This window comes from Pagrus pagrus (assembly GCF_965226575.1).
Source record: "Pagrus pagrus genome assembly, chromosome: 24".
In the NCBI taxonomy this organism is placed as follows: domain Eukaryota; kingdom Metazoa; phylum Chordata; class Actinopteri; order Spariformes; family Sparidae; genus Pagrus; species Pagrus pagrus.
In genome coordinates this window covers 9,774,602-9,792,462 of record NC_140206.1, presented here as the reverse complement: position 1 = coordinate 9,792,462, position 17,861 = coordinate 9,774,602, and the positions used below count along the sequence as shown (strand labels likewise).

Sequence of the window (17,861 nt, the reverse complement as noted above, 5' to 3'; positions counted from 1 at the left end):
AAATGAACTGCAAACTATTTAGATTATCAATTAATCAATTTGAGTCATTTCTTAACAAAAAAAAGTAGGAAATTCTCAGATTTCAGCTTCTTAAATGTGAATATTCTGTTGTTTCTTTACTCCTATAAGGCTGCAAGCTGAATGTTTCTGGGTCGTGGACGAAACAAGACATTTGTGGACGTCATCTTGGTGTTTTTACCGTTTTCTGACATTTTATGGAACAAACAACTGATCAATTAACCAAGAAAATGATCTCTGGATTAACAAACACTAAATTCAGCAAAAAAAAATAAGCTACCATGAGGCCTCATCTGACTGATTTTGACAAATAAAGCATGCATCTTCCAGAGTTAGTGTCTTTTCAGTACAAAACCTCATGTCTGTGTCACTGTCCTCCCACCAAACCCCATTAAGAAAACTCAAACTTTTCACAGTGTGTCCACTATGTCTTGGAGGCCACAATCACACATATGTCTCTGTCCAAGGAGGACAAACCTGTCCTCGATCAATCAGACATTTTTGCTCAACAACCCCCCACAAGCATCTCTTGATTGTTCCTGAGCTGGACATTTGCTCTGCTCCTGAGTTAGCCACATTTTCATGTTCATGACTACAAATCTGTGCTGACATGGTGTCAAAAGGGCGCTGCTGTCCATGGTGCTTAAAGAAGAAGACACCTGATACCATTTTGAATGTGTTTAACTACAATTCATGCACAATGGCGTCTCTCTTAAAGCACTTTAACGAGCCTACATTTGATTTTAGGACACCTGTATTGATTTTTTTCCCAACAACTTGAAGCAACAGATAGACGCCGACATGACAGTACATGGGTGGAAGTAGCTTGTGAGGCTAGTTAGATGGAGAAATAAAGAAGACGGTACCTTAACGGTTTTCAAACGGTTTCAGAACGAGCCGAGGCTGTCGCCATGTTGACGAGGTCTCAACGTTTTTCTCTCCACGACTCCGAAAATCGACACTTTCCGCCACAGACGAGAGCTCGACGAGTCAGCCGCGGCCATCATGCCTCCCCTCCAGATACACCACCAGCAGCAGCAGCAACACGACGAGATACGAAGACGGAGGAAGGCACGTACACACCGGGGACCGAGGTCGAGGCTGTCGCTCGCTCCAGCAGCAGCAGCAGCAGCCACCCATCAACATCCCCTGGAGGACACCACCGGTGCCCAAGCTGGGGTCCGGGGGCCACCTGGAGGTCCATGAACTGTGCTCGAAATGCCTCCAAGCGGAACCAGGCTCGCTTTCATTCACCTAATATCTCCTGCCGCCACATTATTAACAACTTAAACGCCACTGATTTGGAGCAGATTCACTCATGTAACCAACAGGTCCGAGCATGAATGGGTCTGAATGAGTCTGGGCGTGTCCTCACCAGATGTGCCTATTGCTTATAATCAGTCTCCCCTTTTATGCCAAAAATAGACCCAGACCTTTGTGTTTTTTTCTGTCATCTTCTCCAGAAACTTCTCCACTTGACCCTTCTCGCATCACAAGTCATAAACAAGACGACCATTTTCACACCACACAGGCCTGCGAGGGGCTGCCTGTACTTGGGTTGTGTGTGTTTGTCACGACGTGCGGGTTGTTTTCGTGTATTTGATTGGAAATGAATAGAAAAGTGCTCCATACGAGCAACAATGAGTGAATGCTGTGTTTATTTTAGGATAAAAACAGTATTTGAGAGAGAAAACACTCCGAAATGTCGGTGATATAGTCCTGTCAGGCGCGCAATTAGCGGAGGGATTAATGATATATAAAAACAAGCTAATAAAGATGTAAAAACCGCTCGTACGTGCCTCGTCTTGCGTCCATTTCGCACAAAAGACACTTAAAACGCGTCTTCTGTCTTGTCTCATCAAAAAACAATACCTTATTCTAGTCTAACCCTCAATTAAAGTAAAGCTGTCACGTCAAAAAAAAAAATAGGGCTGTCAAAAAACCCTCAAATACTCACCACCATTACGGTGCCCAGCAGGTGGGGACCCTGAAGGTAGATCCCATATCCGAAAGAAATAATCCCGGATTTAAGCCTGTCAGTGCCAAAAAAAAAAAAAAAAAAAATCCCGTCTATGAGAAGGTGATGGATTATCATTTAATAAGCGTCTCTTTTGATTTATTTCTTTTTCTCCCTCTGTTTCTGTTTTAGCCGCCCTCGCCCGCCGTGGAGAAATCAGTCCGCGCTTCCGGTTGGTTAGGCATCGCAGGCTGGGAGTGAATGTCCTTAAAGCTGTGACTGTCACAAGATGGCCTGGATGTACAGACAGACAGACAGACAGGCAGACAGCAGCACAGTGAAGCAGAGCAACCTGTTGGCAGTGAGGACACAAGAGGGGAGGCACACTGTTATAGTCTTTAAGTAAGCCAGACTGGACTGAATAAATCAGACCCAATACTTCATATTTAATTCATCTTTAATTAATAATTCATACCTGTTTTGTTTTTTTATAGGAGCCCCTGAAGCCTAATTAAGGCAGTCTTGGGATAATAATCCTGATTCTTCACTCTTCTTACCCATATAGCTGTATTACTTTTATCCTTACTTTAGGATAGTTTTTTTAGGATTAGGATGAGTTTTTGCAGCAGTGGTTATATGTGAAATAGTGGAAACAAACCTTACTGTTGTGTATTATGGAAGTTAAATGTTGCCTTTATTGATTGCATTATATATATATATATTTTATTTTATTTACCCTTTTTTTTCTCCTACCTGAGATTCATAATCCATTTTACAGGTGCACTATGTTATTTTTTAATCAGAAGATTAAATGCCTAAACAAACCTTATAATCAGAGGCAGTCTGTTTCACACGTAGACAGCCTTCAGTACTTAAAAACTGTGATCTCGCACAAGAATAAGGATCAAAAGCCTTTTGAAAATGGAGATTTCAGTCTTGTTTTCTATTGGCCACAAAATAATATAACATTTAAAGAGAGAGATCTTCACTGACTTTTTTTTTTATGCCCCAAACAAACTCTTTTGTTTTCATGACTGAATAAACCGAATAAACAAACTGACCTTAAAGGACAACACAAGTTCATACTGTTTTACTTTGTTTATATGTGGCGGACCCTGCCACCTTTATAGCTTCAAACAGTGTTCTGGGACATTATTTCCCTCTGAGAACAGCTTGTTTATTCAGTTATGGAGAAAAATACATATTTCTGAGTTTGTATTGTTACCTCATTATTATTGTAAATATTAAAATTCTCAATTTGAATTTCTTCTCCAAAATTACACAGTGCCCCTTTAATATATGACATCAAGAAAAGTGTCGCATAAAAGAGCAAACAACAAACTTAAAGCAAACAACATAGAGTTTTAAATAAAACAAACAAGCAACAGAGGAAATATAAGTCTAACTATCCACACCACATCTGGAGTCAATGATATCATAATGATGGTGTCAGAGGCTGCAATTATATATATATTTTTTATTAAATATGAGTGAAATAAAAATAGTGATATTTATAGATTTCTAGCTATTTGGCTAACATATAGGTGGAGATTGAGATGACAGGAAGCTGGCACGTACCCTCTCACGTGGAGGCTACATTGTGGGGTCCAGACATCAGCGTGCAGCTCGCCCTCCAAATGTTTTCTTATGGATTCATGCCATCTGCTGGACATGTGGTAAAATTACAACAGTAATGCCATTACATCATTTATTGCATTGTTGACCCATTGAAATACTCAAAAGACCCCACAACTCGTTTTTAGAAATGAAAAAAGGGAGTCACAGTGAGCAGAGGTGGACACGGTTTCACTTCCTTATTTCTTGTTTTTCTGCTGCAGTGCATCATGAATCTCTGTCGTTTACCTTCTTTGTGTCATGCCTCTGTCTGACTTCAGCCAAGGACGTCCCTGTGACTGTCAAGCTGACCAAATCCGGGCGAGAGAGGGGAATGGCTGATCAAAAATGCTGATACTCTCATCTGAAACGCCTTCATCTGCATGCCAACTCTAATATTAACATACGTGAGGGCCACCAGGTGCTTGATGGACTTTTTTTTTTGCCCTGAGTTTTGTCACTCATGCCATTTACCCCCAATCAAGAATGACAGACATTCCTCTCAGAGTCACGATCGGCAGTGATGGACACACCCTTTAGCTCCATGTGGCACGTCTATCTCACATGAGTCCACAGTTTCCATTTAACTTGTGATGAACATAAGTTTGCAAGCAGATATTGATTTGATTTGTTTAAATGTATAAAAACTATGTGTGTACAGATAAATAAACTACTTAGCCTCTATTAGTTTTTAGGGACAACACATTAATTATTTATAGTCTGTATAGTTTGATTCATGTCAAAATGTGTCAAAACAAATAAAACAACACTCATTCTTCTTTTAAATTAATTATTTATCTACTTTTATACGATTATTTTGTAGGTCAAACATGTGAATACAGTGTTATCATTCTCAGTTATTTATCAATGACACCAAATATTAAGTAATTTATATGTTTTTCTAATGTTGATGAGTGTTTGTAAAAGAAAAACAGCATTCACATGTTTTTTTCATTGACTTAAATCAAACCTACACCCTCGACTGCCACTGTCACTCTTGTGAAATGCCACTCAGAATCATACTTTTATATAAAATTCAACTTTACAAGACATTTTTAATCAGAGCCCGACCATTGCTGGGTTTTGAGGCAGATGCAGATATCAGTTTTAGGGCTCTAATCGATATAGCAGCTGATATTCTTTTGTAATATACAGAATATATATACATAAACATGTGTTTATTTTTGCAATGATCCTTCATATGTGGTTATGAAACACTTGTGACGAAGTTACTTAATTAAACGATACCCCAAGTATCTTTATCTGCATTATATTCTTGGTCCTTGATCCTTTTGATTGCACAGTAACAGATAAACTCTTCAAACACGGTGCTTTTGACAGTCAGTGTAGTTTTTTTCATCAACACAAGCCAAACAAATGCGACTGCATGTGCACACACGACACGCTCGACTCAGACGTGTCATTCGAGGCCACCACTAACAGATATTTATGGTTTCCAGTCAGCTTAACTTAAGTATAAAATAGTGCTAAGAAAGCATAGAGCGCTCTCATTAGTCATAGTGTTTCCCTGGTTCACAGCTGTCCTTCTTGGCAGCTCTACGTGACTTTGCTGCATGTTTCATTAGAGGCAAAGTGATGAATTTGGGAGCCGACGTTTTGACAGTGGGATGTCAGAATTAGTTTGCGGCCTGTCAAAATACGGCTTCCACTCGGGTTTGATGTTTGTATAGCACTCCGGCTCAGCCCCGTGTTCCTTTTAGATGCCTTTATACAGTAAATCTGGGAGTTCACATGAGTTTGCGTGCTCATGCGGTTGACCTCGCATACAGTAAATGTGCTCGCTGTCTATAAATGTGCAGACGAGCGGTACACATTCTGTACACTGGTGGGTAAAAACTTCCTGAGTTTACATTTATCTATTCAAGAGCAGAGTTTACATGAAGCTAACGCGGGGGGAAATGGATTCATACTGTTGCCATTTTGGTTTCCTGCGACAGGAAAAAATCAAGCACGCCGCTTATTTCACCACACATCATGTCTCCAGGTCCAGGGTGGAAATCATGCTATAGTCCTGAGTTAAAGCTGACAGACGGGTTCATCTGAAAGCTGTGAGTGACATTTCACAACATGATAAGTGATGATACAGAGAGGCAGGCTGGAGGATGTGACTAACAGGCCTTTCTGTTCATGTGTTAGTCATCAAAAGAAGTTCATTAAGCAACACAGTCACACGATGATCTGTTTACTGAAGAGGCCCATTGAGACTCCGCTGCTGACAGACTTCACAATGAGATTACAAGATTACAGTCGGCGTGGACATGTGTTCCCTGCACTTAATTTGATTAAAACTCCCACTTAACTACATGCTACTGCTCACCTTCTGTATGCAGATGAATCAAAGGGCTTTGTGTGATACTACAGCAATCTGCCTCACGGCAAACATTGATTTCAGTTTCTGTAACTCATTAGTGGGTTACAAAACATTATCTCTGTAAGGAAGGCTTGACTAATCACATATTATCTGGGAACATGAAAGCCAGGAAATCCTCCCGTGAATCAAAGCTGGAGGTAAACAACTGTTCTATAATTACTCTGCCCTGCCCACAGTACAAGTAAATACAAGTACAGGTTAAGGGTTGAAATGTTAAAGGTGCAATATGTAACATATCGCCAGCATGACTGCTAACTGCGGCTAACAGTAACTGTCATTAGGTAGTTAGCTCAGTTAGCCGTGTAGCTAGCCGTCCTGACTGGGAGCTTGGAGCAGCGGAGGAGTGTAAGTGTATACACTGCTAGCTGGTTAGCATGCTATCTCATCATAGACGTCATATTTTCATCAAATCTGTTTCTTCACATTCACTTAATAAGTTTAGTTTTTAGTTTTTGAATGTTGTCAACTTAAATTCTAACATTTTTCCCCTTTAAAGGTTAATTTATTTGTCATTTTACAACGCCAGGGCTGCAGAATGAAACTGAGTTTTCCCCTGTATGCAACCTTTTGGAAACTTTCTTTAAAATGTAGCTAACTTCACTGCCAATTAATCTAAAGTTATGTTGATAAATAATATTGGGAGCCATGCTAGTGCCTCTATGAAGCAGTAAATGCTAATGTTGGATTGCTAACACGCTGACAGTGACAACGCTAACGTGCTCAATTTTAGCAGGTAGCATAAAATATGTAACCGTCTATGTACCGCATATTTTTCTCAATTCAATGCTTGTTTTTATCTCATTATTTTTATTTCTTACTTTCATAAAAGCCCTTCGAGTGACAGGTGACGCAAATTAGCATCTGCTATACACACTATGATACTTGCATCGGATATTTGTTTTAGTTTGTCTTTATATATATTGTATCTGCCACCTCATACAGCTGGGGCCCTTTTGTTTTTTTTCCGCCCCTGCCCCTCAATCATCCTGCGTCCTCCCCTGACAAAAGCCTAAAATAAGCAGAGTTTACAGGGGCTGTACGGCATGCAAGACCACAAAGATGATTGATTCTCCAGCCTGACAATGAAAAATGATTAGACGATTAGAAGAAAATCAGACCCCTTCACTTCATATGTGACCCTTTATCGAACACATTCTGGGAGTCATTTTTGGTCTTCACATCTCCCACAATTCAGTTATTTACTACATTTCCCAGAAGACTGTAAGGGCCCCGAGAGAGCTGGCATGAACCCATTCAGCTGGGTTATACAAGGAAGTGGTGAGAGAAATGTTGATGGAGACGGCTGAGCAGGTGTGACAGAGTGGGGTTTTCCAGCAGAGCTAAAACAGTGTTGTGAAGAACTGAAAGCCCAATATTGTGGCAGGCGAGAAAGTGGTATTTCTACCCGGTTGACTCACTGCTGAATTTACATGAAGGTAACATAATCTAATTTTAGCCTCGACAGTTTTCTGTGGAAAAGGTTTTTTTTTATTGAACAGATTCTCTAGCATCAATTTAAGTTTGCCTTTAAACACCATTATCTACTTATTATCTACAATCTTTTCTTATTTATTATTAGAAAAGGGGATTAAGCTCAGTGTGTCTGCATGCTATACAGTATGATGGACTCAAGTATTGCTGATCAGCAGTAATTTTGCCAGATCCTATAGAGAGGATCAGTAGCTTATGTGGATTAAAGGCCCTTTTATAAATTGAGCATTATACCCGTTTAACATTGATGTGGCTAGGAAAGACTGGTCCACCAGTTTACATCAAGCATGCCCCTGCTGATACCCCCCACCACCACCATCACCACCACCTCTCACACAGCACACACCCTTCTACACACACACACACACACACACACACACACACACACACAGAAACACAGACATGCAAAGTGCTGTCACATGACTGGGCGGGGCCTTTAGGTGTGGTAGGTTAGTCTGCTAAAGAGGGATTAAATATGAAGGAACCCTCTCTCTACCTCAACCTCTCTCCTCCGGCCACTGAATAACACCGAAGAGAAAGTTGAAGAAGAATGGGACGAATCTGTCGACACAGGTGAGTGTAAAAGCCTAAGGATGCATTTATAATGAATTAAATGTTTCTGACATTGGTAGCATGGAGACACAACCTGTAAAAGCACTAATCCCTCTTACTTGAGGAACGGTGTAAGCTTATTTGGAAGCGAGCATTACAGCCCGGGCAACATGGCTGCAGGCAGACACAGGCCAGCATGAGTTGTTTGTGGAGAAGATGACTTTTTATTGTGTATTTATAGTATTAATATAATAAAACCAACTATACAGCAGGTTTAGTTTGCCAGAATAATAATACTGTTTCTACTAATGGACTAAAGAAACTACTGTTATATGGTGTACTTTTCTAATAAGTTATCATTTCAGCTTTCAGCTGAACTAGCAGGTTTTTCCAGTATAATTACATGCCTAAACAAACTGAATGAACAAACTAACCTTAAAGGACAACACAATTTCATACTGTTTTACTTTGTTTATATGTGGCGGACCCTGCCACCTTTCTAGCTTCAAACAATGTTCTGGGACCTTATTTTCCTCTGAGAACAGCTTGTTTATTCACTTATGGAAAAAAGATTGTAATATTACCTCATTAATAATGCAAACATAAAAATTCTGAGCTTGAATTTATTTTCCAAAATCACATAGTGCCGCTTTAATATGTTGTAATTATTATTATTTTAAGCTTACTTTAATACTTTTATATAACATAACTAGCAGGACTTAGAAGAGGAACAAAAACATAAATATAAACAGGCTATGTTTCAGTATAAATATACAAATAAACAAGTAAACACGTCGATTAACGGCTTAATAAATAAAGAATTATTAGAAATGATATAAATAAATTTTTTTTTTAAAAATGTTTTTAAAACACGTTTAAACTATATGTAATCAATGTTTGAGCTCATGTAAATAAAAAAATACGAATAAATAATTTATATATTAATTTGTACGTTATATTTGGCTCGCGCTGTACACGTTGAGGGGGCAGTGTCACGCGCGTGTGTTGATGAGCACCCACACACACAGCTGGCTCGTGGGCTCGCTCCGGTGAGCTGCTAGCTTAAAAATACACCGCGGGGCGTTAGCTGTAATGAAAGTGTGTGTGAGGAGGCTGTTCCTGTGTCGTGGTGGAGACACACGGGGTCAAAGGTGGAGTCACGGGCGGGTGAAACTCCTGCAGGGAGGCGGCCAGAGGCTTTAATTCACCCGAACAACCCAACGGTTAACGGCGAGAGCTGCTCAGTTAAGACAGGAAAAAGTTGCTAACGTTGACATAAGTGGTCGTTAATCAGGTTTTAACGACAGTTTGGGTGACTGTTCGGTGTTTTCATGTGGGTGTAGTCCGGTTTTTGGATTTGGACCGTCATGTTTCACGTTTGAGGAAAAGGCTGCTCAGGTAAAAGTTGACATTTTGACTTCACAGGCTTTGAACTTGATTGAATGTGCAAGCTAGCACACAATATTAAGTGTTTGGTACTGCTGCTGTAAGATGTAGTTCAGAATCTGCTTTCAACAGAGCATCGGCATGATTAATAGCCTCATTGATTCATTGACTACTGGTTAATCAATGGACAGGAAATAACTTGTAACAGTTGTTTTTCAAAGCAAAGAACCAGCAAATTCTTGGCATTCACAATGTGAATATTTTGCTGTTTTTCTGCATCTTCTAGGATTGTAAACTCATTTTTTGCTGGTCCTAGCTTCATAAATAGGGTTTTCTGCTTTTCTTTGTCACTTATGGCTGTAAATGAATAGTTTTGGGGTTTTGGACTGTTAGTTGGACAACAGAAGCATTTTGAAGATGTTACTTTGGGCTTTTCCACAATTTTTAAAAGATGATCGATTAATAAAGATAATCTGCAATCTGTTGAATATGTCAGCTTTGCCTCAGGAAAATGCTGCTGGGCGTTCAGCATTATTTACTGACATTATTTATGAATACATTGAATGCTGTATTATTCGGTGTGGATACGCCCTCAAATATCATTCCTGAAATGTTTTCGAGCTGCTGTAAGACATTTCACACTGGCACCAACAGTCAGATGAGAGAAACAAACCCTGTCACCAACTTTATGTTAACACTCAGTTTAATTACTCAAGTATTTCTTATCTCTCAGGAGGTTCACCTGACACTGGGGACGGCATCAGATCTGGAGAGGCTTCTGAGTTCCCTTGAAGGTCCCTTGAGATGGAGGAGCAGGTGAATCCGTTGGAGATAGACCACACCCTGTGTGTGGTTCTGCCAGGGGGGCTGGAGAAGAGCGTCACAGTGCATGGAAGGTAGGCTTATTACAAACAGTCTTATTTAATGGCTTTTTAGATGCCCTGGAGATGTCTAGGTCCTGTAGACTAGATTCTGGGAAATGTAGGATCCAGTGTTTTGTTTTCTGGGCCTCAGCTGCATTTAACTTTTCTTTCATCAGACACCTTAAAGAATAGGTTCACCTGAAAGTCTTGGGCTCATAGCTGTTTGTTTTCTTTGTTTTTTTCTCAACAGTAAACCAGTGATGGATCTGCTGGTGACCCTTTGTGCAAGCAACCACCTGAATCCATCAGACTACACAGTTGAGGTTCTCTCGCCCAACAAGAACAATATCAGCTTCAAACCGAACTCTCCTATTGGCTCACTAGAAGCCGAACGGTTTGTACTGAAGCCCAGAGGCGTGGAGGAGAAGATCAGGAGGCCGTACATGCCTGAGGTGAAAAAAAATAAAGACAAAAAGTAGAAAATATAAAAGGAATTTGTTAAGAAAGATAAGTAGAAAATGTGGTTTCTCTTTGCAGGCATCTGTACGTCTGTTGATCAACTACAATAAGTCCCATAAGGCCGTGGTGCGGGTGAGTCCCAGAGTGCCCCTTGAGATGCTGCTGCCGGTCGTGTGTGACAAGTGCGAGTTCAAAGTCGAAACAACCGTCTTACTGAGAGACTCTCAGTCCCAAGAGCTGCTGGACCTGACCAAGACTTTAAACGAGCTCGGACTGAGGGAGCTGTTCGCCAAAGACACAGCTGAGCACGAGCAGCAACCCAGGACACCTGAAGCACGTAAGTCAACTTAAAGGATAAGTTCAGTCATTGCTACGCCTGTTCTTTTATATACATATGTGTTCATACTGTACCATCCGACCTGATAATGGCATTGTTTCCTGTCTGAAACAGCTGTCTCGCCGACAGAGGCCATCTCACCTCCTCCACTACAAGGTAACACATTCATCCACAGCCTCAGCTACACACTGTTAACTGCTACATATCACTCACTGATCCAGATGTTTCACATTATATAGAGCTGCCAAAGAGGGAGAAGAAGCAGAAGGAGAACAGAGGGTTTCTCAGCTTGTTCAGAAGAAGGAAGAAAAAATGTGAAGGAGGAGCGATTCCTCCAGCCTCTCCTCGTCACAACACACACGTGGGAGTCGGTATGAATGGACAGTCCTCTAACACCATGCAAGCAGATATGCCCAAGAAGAGACGAGCCCCTCAGCCACCCATGGGTGCATCGCAGAGCCTCCCCAACAACCTCAGCACCTGTCATCTGAGAGGAGCACAGGTGGGTTGCAGCAGAAAGTCTTCTTCTTCTTGATTAATAACACTGTCTCTAAAATAATGATAAAACACTTGATGAAAAGTGTCCTATAATGTCATTATCTCTCTGTAGAGGTCTGCAGACTCCACCTTAAGGAGGACCAAGCGGAGGGCTCCACCTCCTCCCTGTGCAAACAGCCACCAGGAGCTGCAGGCCGACGAGGTTAAAGGTAAAATCTTCATTAAAGACTGATGACCTCTGATGAGATTGCTCTAAAAGAGGGCCTACTAGATCCTGTGCTGAACACATTTTAATAAAAATTGAGATTTTAGAATCAAACGACTGTTAATAGTTTTAAATCGTTCGACGCAGAGTAAATATTGACTGTCCAAATGCAGCCTGATCTCACTGGTAAGCTGTCTGATTATTTTGCCATCTAGTGGTGATTATTGAGGCAGCCCCATTCATACAGCAGGAGATAAAAAATATGCTGCTACAATAATCCCAATCGACCTTTTTCCGTACAGTATTTCAGTGGAAATCAAATGGGTTTAGAGCGGGGCGAATTCTTGTATCTGCCAAATCCTTACAGCTTCAGTCAGCGCCGCACGAGGTCAAGAGAGATTGAAGTTAAATCAAGATTAAAATGTCAAAGCGAATACCATCAAATGGAAGATTTAGCAGTTAAATCCGGCGCAAAACGCAGCTTTTATCAGTCTGAACAATTTAACCCTGTTCAGGGCAATTAAAGTGACCCAGAGGGCCTTGTTCATAGAGCACATTGGCTTCAGTCTGTTCCGAGATAAATCCCTCTATTGTCCAAGCTTTCATTGCCCTGTATTAGTCTGTCTGACATGCTTTCACCACCTGGGTTCAGGCTCTCTCGGTGCATGGCTCCTTTTCACTGATCTTGCCTTCACAGACTTGAATGGACGATGATTATCCGTTATTAGACATAGGTTAATAGGGCCATTTAATTACTGAAGACCACTTAGTTGTGCACTTGGGTTGAAGAAAAGAAAATGTGCTTCAAACTTTGCTTCAGCACCGTCAGTGTCTCAGTTCACTCCCTTGTTTTCTTTTAGCCGAGACAGCGTAACACTCTGCTGAGTTGGTATTAATCCCTCGACTGAAACAACAACTCCCAACAAGAGCTGATGGTCACATTCTTGATCCCGTCCTCCTACACTTACAAGAGGCTGATTTGACTAAAGATCTTCCCAGTCGAGTTCAAGCCATTAGTCGACTTGTCGTAACACATCTATGTAATTAATTTGATTATTTAAATATGTATATGCTTTTTGAAAAGGTCTTCGTCCCCTCATATGTTCCCTGTGTTCAAACTGGCCTCTGTCGCCCTAGGAGGCTGTGTTCACTGGGAGGCTGCTGAGCTCGGTTCTGTTTCCCTTCCCCTGTGCTTGCAGTGTTAACGCAAACATTCCCCCTGGTTAGCTATACTGCTAACTAAGCTAACAAGCAGCTATAATAGCAGCAGTTAGCGGTGTACATGTTGCAAGAGAAAAGATCTGTTTTGCAACTGTCTGTCTTTGATGTTTTTGTCCCCAACCACAATGCGTCTGATAGAAACTTGGTCTTCATCATGCTGACCAAACGAGACTCGAGTGTTTGTTTTGTTTTGGATCCTTTAGACTGAAGCTTTCTCTCCTTCCTGCTTACAGACTCTGTGTTACCTGAACGGGGTGACTGAGGGCTGCTGCTGCTGCTGTCTCCTTTTCCTCTCCTCCTTCCACCATCCCTATTCCTCCTCTCCGTCCTCCTCCTGCGTTGGCCTCTTCTTCCTCCTTCCCATCTTAGTGGCTTTTATGGATGTGTGTCACTGCTGCCTGCTGCACTTGAATGCTGTTTTATTTGTCCTGTTATTATTTTTGTCCACTTATTTAGCTTTTCTGTCTTGTTATTGTTTTGGGGGAAAATTGTGTAACTTTCTTTTGTGTCTTAAGTTTTTGTCCTTTCATTTCCTCTTGATTGAGTAGACTTCAACTTGCTGTTGTGCCTTTTAATTCAAACTTTAATTCAAAACAGAGGGAAGATCTAAGCAAAACATCATTTTTCCAGACAGTCGTAAAATTACAGTGTTCTCGTTTCAAAAATGTTTTTATGTTACATGCTTATGTTTCTTTATATATATTTTCTAAGTATTGTATATGAATGTTTTAATATGTTTATGTTTGATGTCAGTCTTTTGTTTTTATCTTGATTTTTCCGCTAATTTATTTAGACATCATGCTTTTTTAGAAAAATGTAACATTTTAATATTTTATATCCGGTTTATTTCATTATTAATCTAATTACAATGAACACATTCTATCTTTTAATACTTGACTCTGAACATTTGACTAAAAAACATATAATAAAAGTGATTACGGTTCATTCAAAGGTCTTCAGATCTCAGTATTTCCTGTATTACATAATCTATGTTACTTATGTTGGGGATATCACATGATAAATATCTTTTTTAATGACTAACACTAACACACTTGCATTTTGTATGTTCCCTGAGTAGAACTTCCATTGGAAAATAGCAATCTCTTAAAGCTTGCTCTGTGGTTTCTAATTATTAAGACATTTTCCGTGTCACTAAGTCTTTCCTGTTTCACCAGGGATTGTAGACTCCCTGAACACTGTGGAGGAGCTGAGAGAAAGCGACGAATCCGACTCTGTAAACCTATCACTGTCCTCATCTTCATCACCATATCCATCACATCCATGGTCATCCTCATCCTGTTCCCGTCCGACGTTCTCTCATCTCCATGAAATAGCCGATCCGTACCTGCCTTCCTTCCGAGGTAAAGACTTATCCGACGCCCGCTGTGCTCTTGCCAAAGTCCTGACCTCCTCTGTCTCCAAAGGAGCACTGATGAAGCGTTTCAGGAACTCCGCCACTTTACCAAAATTATATAAGCCCTCCTCCTATACGTCCACGACGCAGAGGTATTCGAATAATGAGGTCGTCTTTGCAGAACTTGAACCTGTCATATCATCCAGCCTCCCCACTGAGCCTGAGTGGGAGGATCCTGGACAGAGGAAGGGAATGACCACGTTCAAAGTGGTACCCTCAACGAAGAAGAAAAAGTCCCATGATCCAGAACTTACTTTGGATGCTCCAGATCAGTTTAGAGTAGAAGATAATGTTGAAAGTGAAGGATCTTGTGAGCTCGCAGATAATCTAACTGATACTGAGGAGGATCCACGTTCTCCTGACGGATCAGAGACCGGATTACCTTCACCAAGTCCTGAACCTGCTTCTCAGGAGCTTGAGGTTTCTCAGGAGGTTGAGGTTTCTCAGGAGATTGAGGTTCCTCAGGAGATTGAGGTTTCTCCTCCACCTCCAGATGATTTAGATGATCAGGATTGTCCAGGCTCGCCTCTCTCTGACGTTGGAGACGCAGAGCAGAAGGAAGAAGATGAGCCTGAAGTCACATCGGAGGTGATTCCAGCAACACCGTCGGACTGCAGTGAAGAAGAACTCCCCACTGATGGTCAGAGCAACTCAGAGGATCAGAGTGAATTTTTACAAAGCCCCAGCAGACAGTCTGTAAGTTCAGACATGGACCAGTGTGGTTCATGCACTGATGAGACAGAAGTTGAGGAGGAAGTGGTACACGAAGAAGAAGAAGAAGAAAAGGAAGAGGACGAAGGGGACGAAGGGGAGATTTTCCCTCCCCCTCCTTCACCTGTCTTCTTTAATGAAGACACGGAAGAGGAGAGAGAAGATACTGCAGCTTCTTCTCTGCCATCCTCCTATCCACCAAGTCCCAGCTCGAACGGGCCAGCTACTGCATTCACTGAGGACCTTCCACATGAGTCTACCTCAGCCACGCCTGAAGAGTCTGCAGCTGCACCAAAACCTCCAGACAAGATGAGCTCAGCCCCGTCCAGATTCGCACAGGCAGTGGCGTTGGCTGTTCAGAGGTCCCGTCTCCAGAGAGGTGGGAAAGGTTTAGGCCCTCAGGCCCCAAGCGGTCCTCAGAGTACTCTTCCCTCACCACCCAGGACCATATACCAGTTTGGTGAGTAGCACTGAGCAGTCATTTCTGATCATCAAGCTTCTTTAAAGAACTGATGGGTCCATACCGATATTATTGTGGGTTTCTTCTCACTGGTTTGAATGTTGCAGAATGCACATTAAAAAGATGTAATGTAATTCTGAGCACCAATCAGATTTAAGCTAAATTTTAAATAAAAATGTAATGACAGTTTTTAACATTTTATTATTATTGTAATAATAATAATAAAAATAATAATTATCTGAAACAATGTTTAGGTATGCACTCTTACAGATGCCCAGCGTAATAATATAAATGCAAACATGATAACATACATACACACACACGTGTTTAATGGTAGGTAATTTTTTTTATATATATCATTTCATTGTTGTTGGTTCAATATAATGTTGCTTTTTTCTTTTTTCTTTTATTGTGGGCATTTTTGAGATTACTTTTAAGGGTACATAAATTCAGAAACACTCAAATAGAGGTAGGTAGAAGGCAAATACAGTGCATCTTATATTAAAAAGGAAGGGATGTGGGGCACAGTCAGTGTTTCAGGACCTCACAAAATAATTAGAGGTATCAGACATGCAACCTTATTAAAATCCTGTAGATGTAAAGCATCATAATGTTTACTAGAAATATAACAGAGAGTTGATGCTGAAGAAATATATAATTCTTTAACTTGTTATACATAATAATGAGGTTAAATACATGGTATATATTTCAATATATAGCAAAAGGGCTCAATGTTAGCCCCAAATGTTAAAGGGTTAGGGTTAAATATGCATGTGGCTAGTAGATTTCACTCACCAGTCAGAAAAACAATGATAATAACATTCGCTTGCCCTTTTGCCAGTTAATTTAGCATACATGGAAAACGTGTTAACAATGTTGTGTCACAGAAATAAAAAGCATGTTAAGCATCGTGCAGCCTTGAAAATTGGGGGAAAAATATCAAAAGAAAGGTGAAATATCTCATGTTACTGATGGATTTGCTGATGTACAGTACAGCCCAGGAAATTCTAACATGGTAAAAACAGGGAAAAGACATTTATTTTAAGGCTTATTGGCATGGAAACAAAGTGACACGGAGACACTGAATGCATGATGACAAGAATATTTCTGGCTGTCCCTGACCGAGCGCTCGCCCGAGGTCCTTTTTAATTCCTGCCTATAGAGGAAAGATGTGATGTAAATATTTCTCTTCTCCGCCGCAGGTGCCTGACTGGTTTCCTCACACATCTTTGAATGGAAGTCCTTGTTTAGGGTGAGGATCGAGAGCTGACCGAGGACACCAGACTCTAAATAGACTAACAGAAAGTCAGCTGAACGATTTCTAAGTAGATGAACTGCATCAGTTTTATGAAAAGAAGCAACTGACTCTGCTTCTATGAACTTTTTTTTTATTTTTTACCTATTTCTCTTTTTGTGCAAGAAGACACCTTTTTGTCTCTTTCTTTGTTTGACGTTATGTTCACAGGTTGAACATAAACATTTTGTGTTGTCATGTAAGCCAAATGTACAGGACACGAGTTGTTTAACTGACAACGTCCTGTTTTTTCTTTACTTCCTTTTACATGTTGATTGAAGACGTGCCAAGGCGGACGCAACGCTGACGTGAGAGCTTTTTTTTGGGTTTTTTTGTGTAAAGCAAAAGAATAATAGGTTTATTTTATGTTCGAGCTGGACTTTGTTGGACATTGTTGTGTTTTAAGACATGACGAATGCAGTAAAACTCATGAACTCAGTTTGAGGCTGGTTTGCTTTTTAGTCACCAGGTGGCAGAAGAGCATTGCTTCTGAAGCGAGTGACTGTTACTGAGTTCTGTTTCCTCATCTGAGTTCTGGTGAATGTCTCACAAGGAAAGAAATAACAGTAAATATCATCTAATTAGTCAGATTTAATGGACTTTAATGAATGAATGAACATTATTCTAATATTAATTTATCCTTAAATGTCTTAATATTTCTCTGAAGGCTATCTTTGTCTGAGAATCCACATCCATTTCAATAAATTTCCCAGAATATTTAATGCGGACATGAGAATTTCCTGCGTTTCCAGCAACGAACTAAAAAAAAAAAAAAAAAAAAAAACAGAAATCCTTGTTGGAAGCATCGGTTTCATGCCAAGCATCTCAACACCTTCCTGAATAAACTCAGTCCACTTTGCTCACATGCGCACACTGTTATGTCTTTAACGGACCCATACCTCAGGGCAATACTGCATAGCTATACTTGGGTGCCAAAAGAATCCGCACTACTATACGTATTGATCCAGCCCTGGCCTTGGAGGAACAGC

At 40.7% G+C, this 17,861-nt stretch overlaps 2 protein-coding genes and 1 long non-coding RNA gene across 6 annotated transcripts in view; 2 read left to right on the top strand and 1 right to left on the bottom strand.

The window, feature by feature from the left end:
- Nucleotides 1–2,172, bottom strand: part of LOC311252997 (sodium channel protein type 2 subunit alpha-like) — a 38,168-nt gene extending 35,996 nt beyond the window's left edge. For 2 of the 3 annotated variants that reach the window (XM_084346666.1, XM_084346668.1), the window contains exon 1: nt 885–1,954. The gene's annotated coding sequence lies outside the window, so the exon portion shown is untranslated. Of the gene's footprint in view, nt 1–884; nt 1,955–1,975 lie in introns of those variants that run through there. The other variant, XM_084346667.1, reaches the window with a different exon arrangement.
- Nucleotides 1,266–4,671, top strand: LOC311252999. The gene is made up of 4 exons (XR_014621603.1): nt 1,266–1,349; nt 2,168–2,377; nt 3,520–3,651; nt 3,871–4,671. It is a non-coding gene; the product is annotated as an uncharacterized lncRNA (long non-coding RNA).
- Nucleotides 4,672–9,025: 4,354 nt separating this feature from the next.
- LOC311253226 (uncharacterized protein) lies at nt 9,026–17,311 on the top strand. Of its 2 annotated transcripts, none has more exons than XM_084347042.1 (9): nt 9,026–9,422; nt 10,144–10,306; nt 10,524–10,725; nt 10,811–11,069; nt 11,184–11,225; nt 11,309–11,571; nt 11,680–11,776; nt 14,169–15,578; nt 16,781–17,311. In XM_084347042.1, exons 2-9 carry the CDS (start codon nt 10,215–10,217, stop codon nt 16,786–16,788), a joined length of 2,373 nt encoding a protein of 790 aa, XP_084203168.1. In that variant the 5' UTR covers nt 9,026–9,422; nt 10,144–10,214; the 3' UTR covers nt 16,789–17,311. The 2 variants fall into 2 exon arrangements, with proteins under 2 accessions (XP_084203168.1, XP_084203169.1); XM_084347043.1 differs by having other exon boundaries at nt 9,050–9,073.
- The last annotated feature ends 550 nt before the right edge of the window (nt 17,312–17,861 follow it).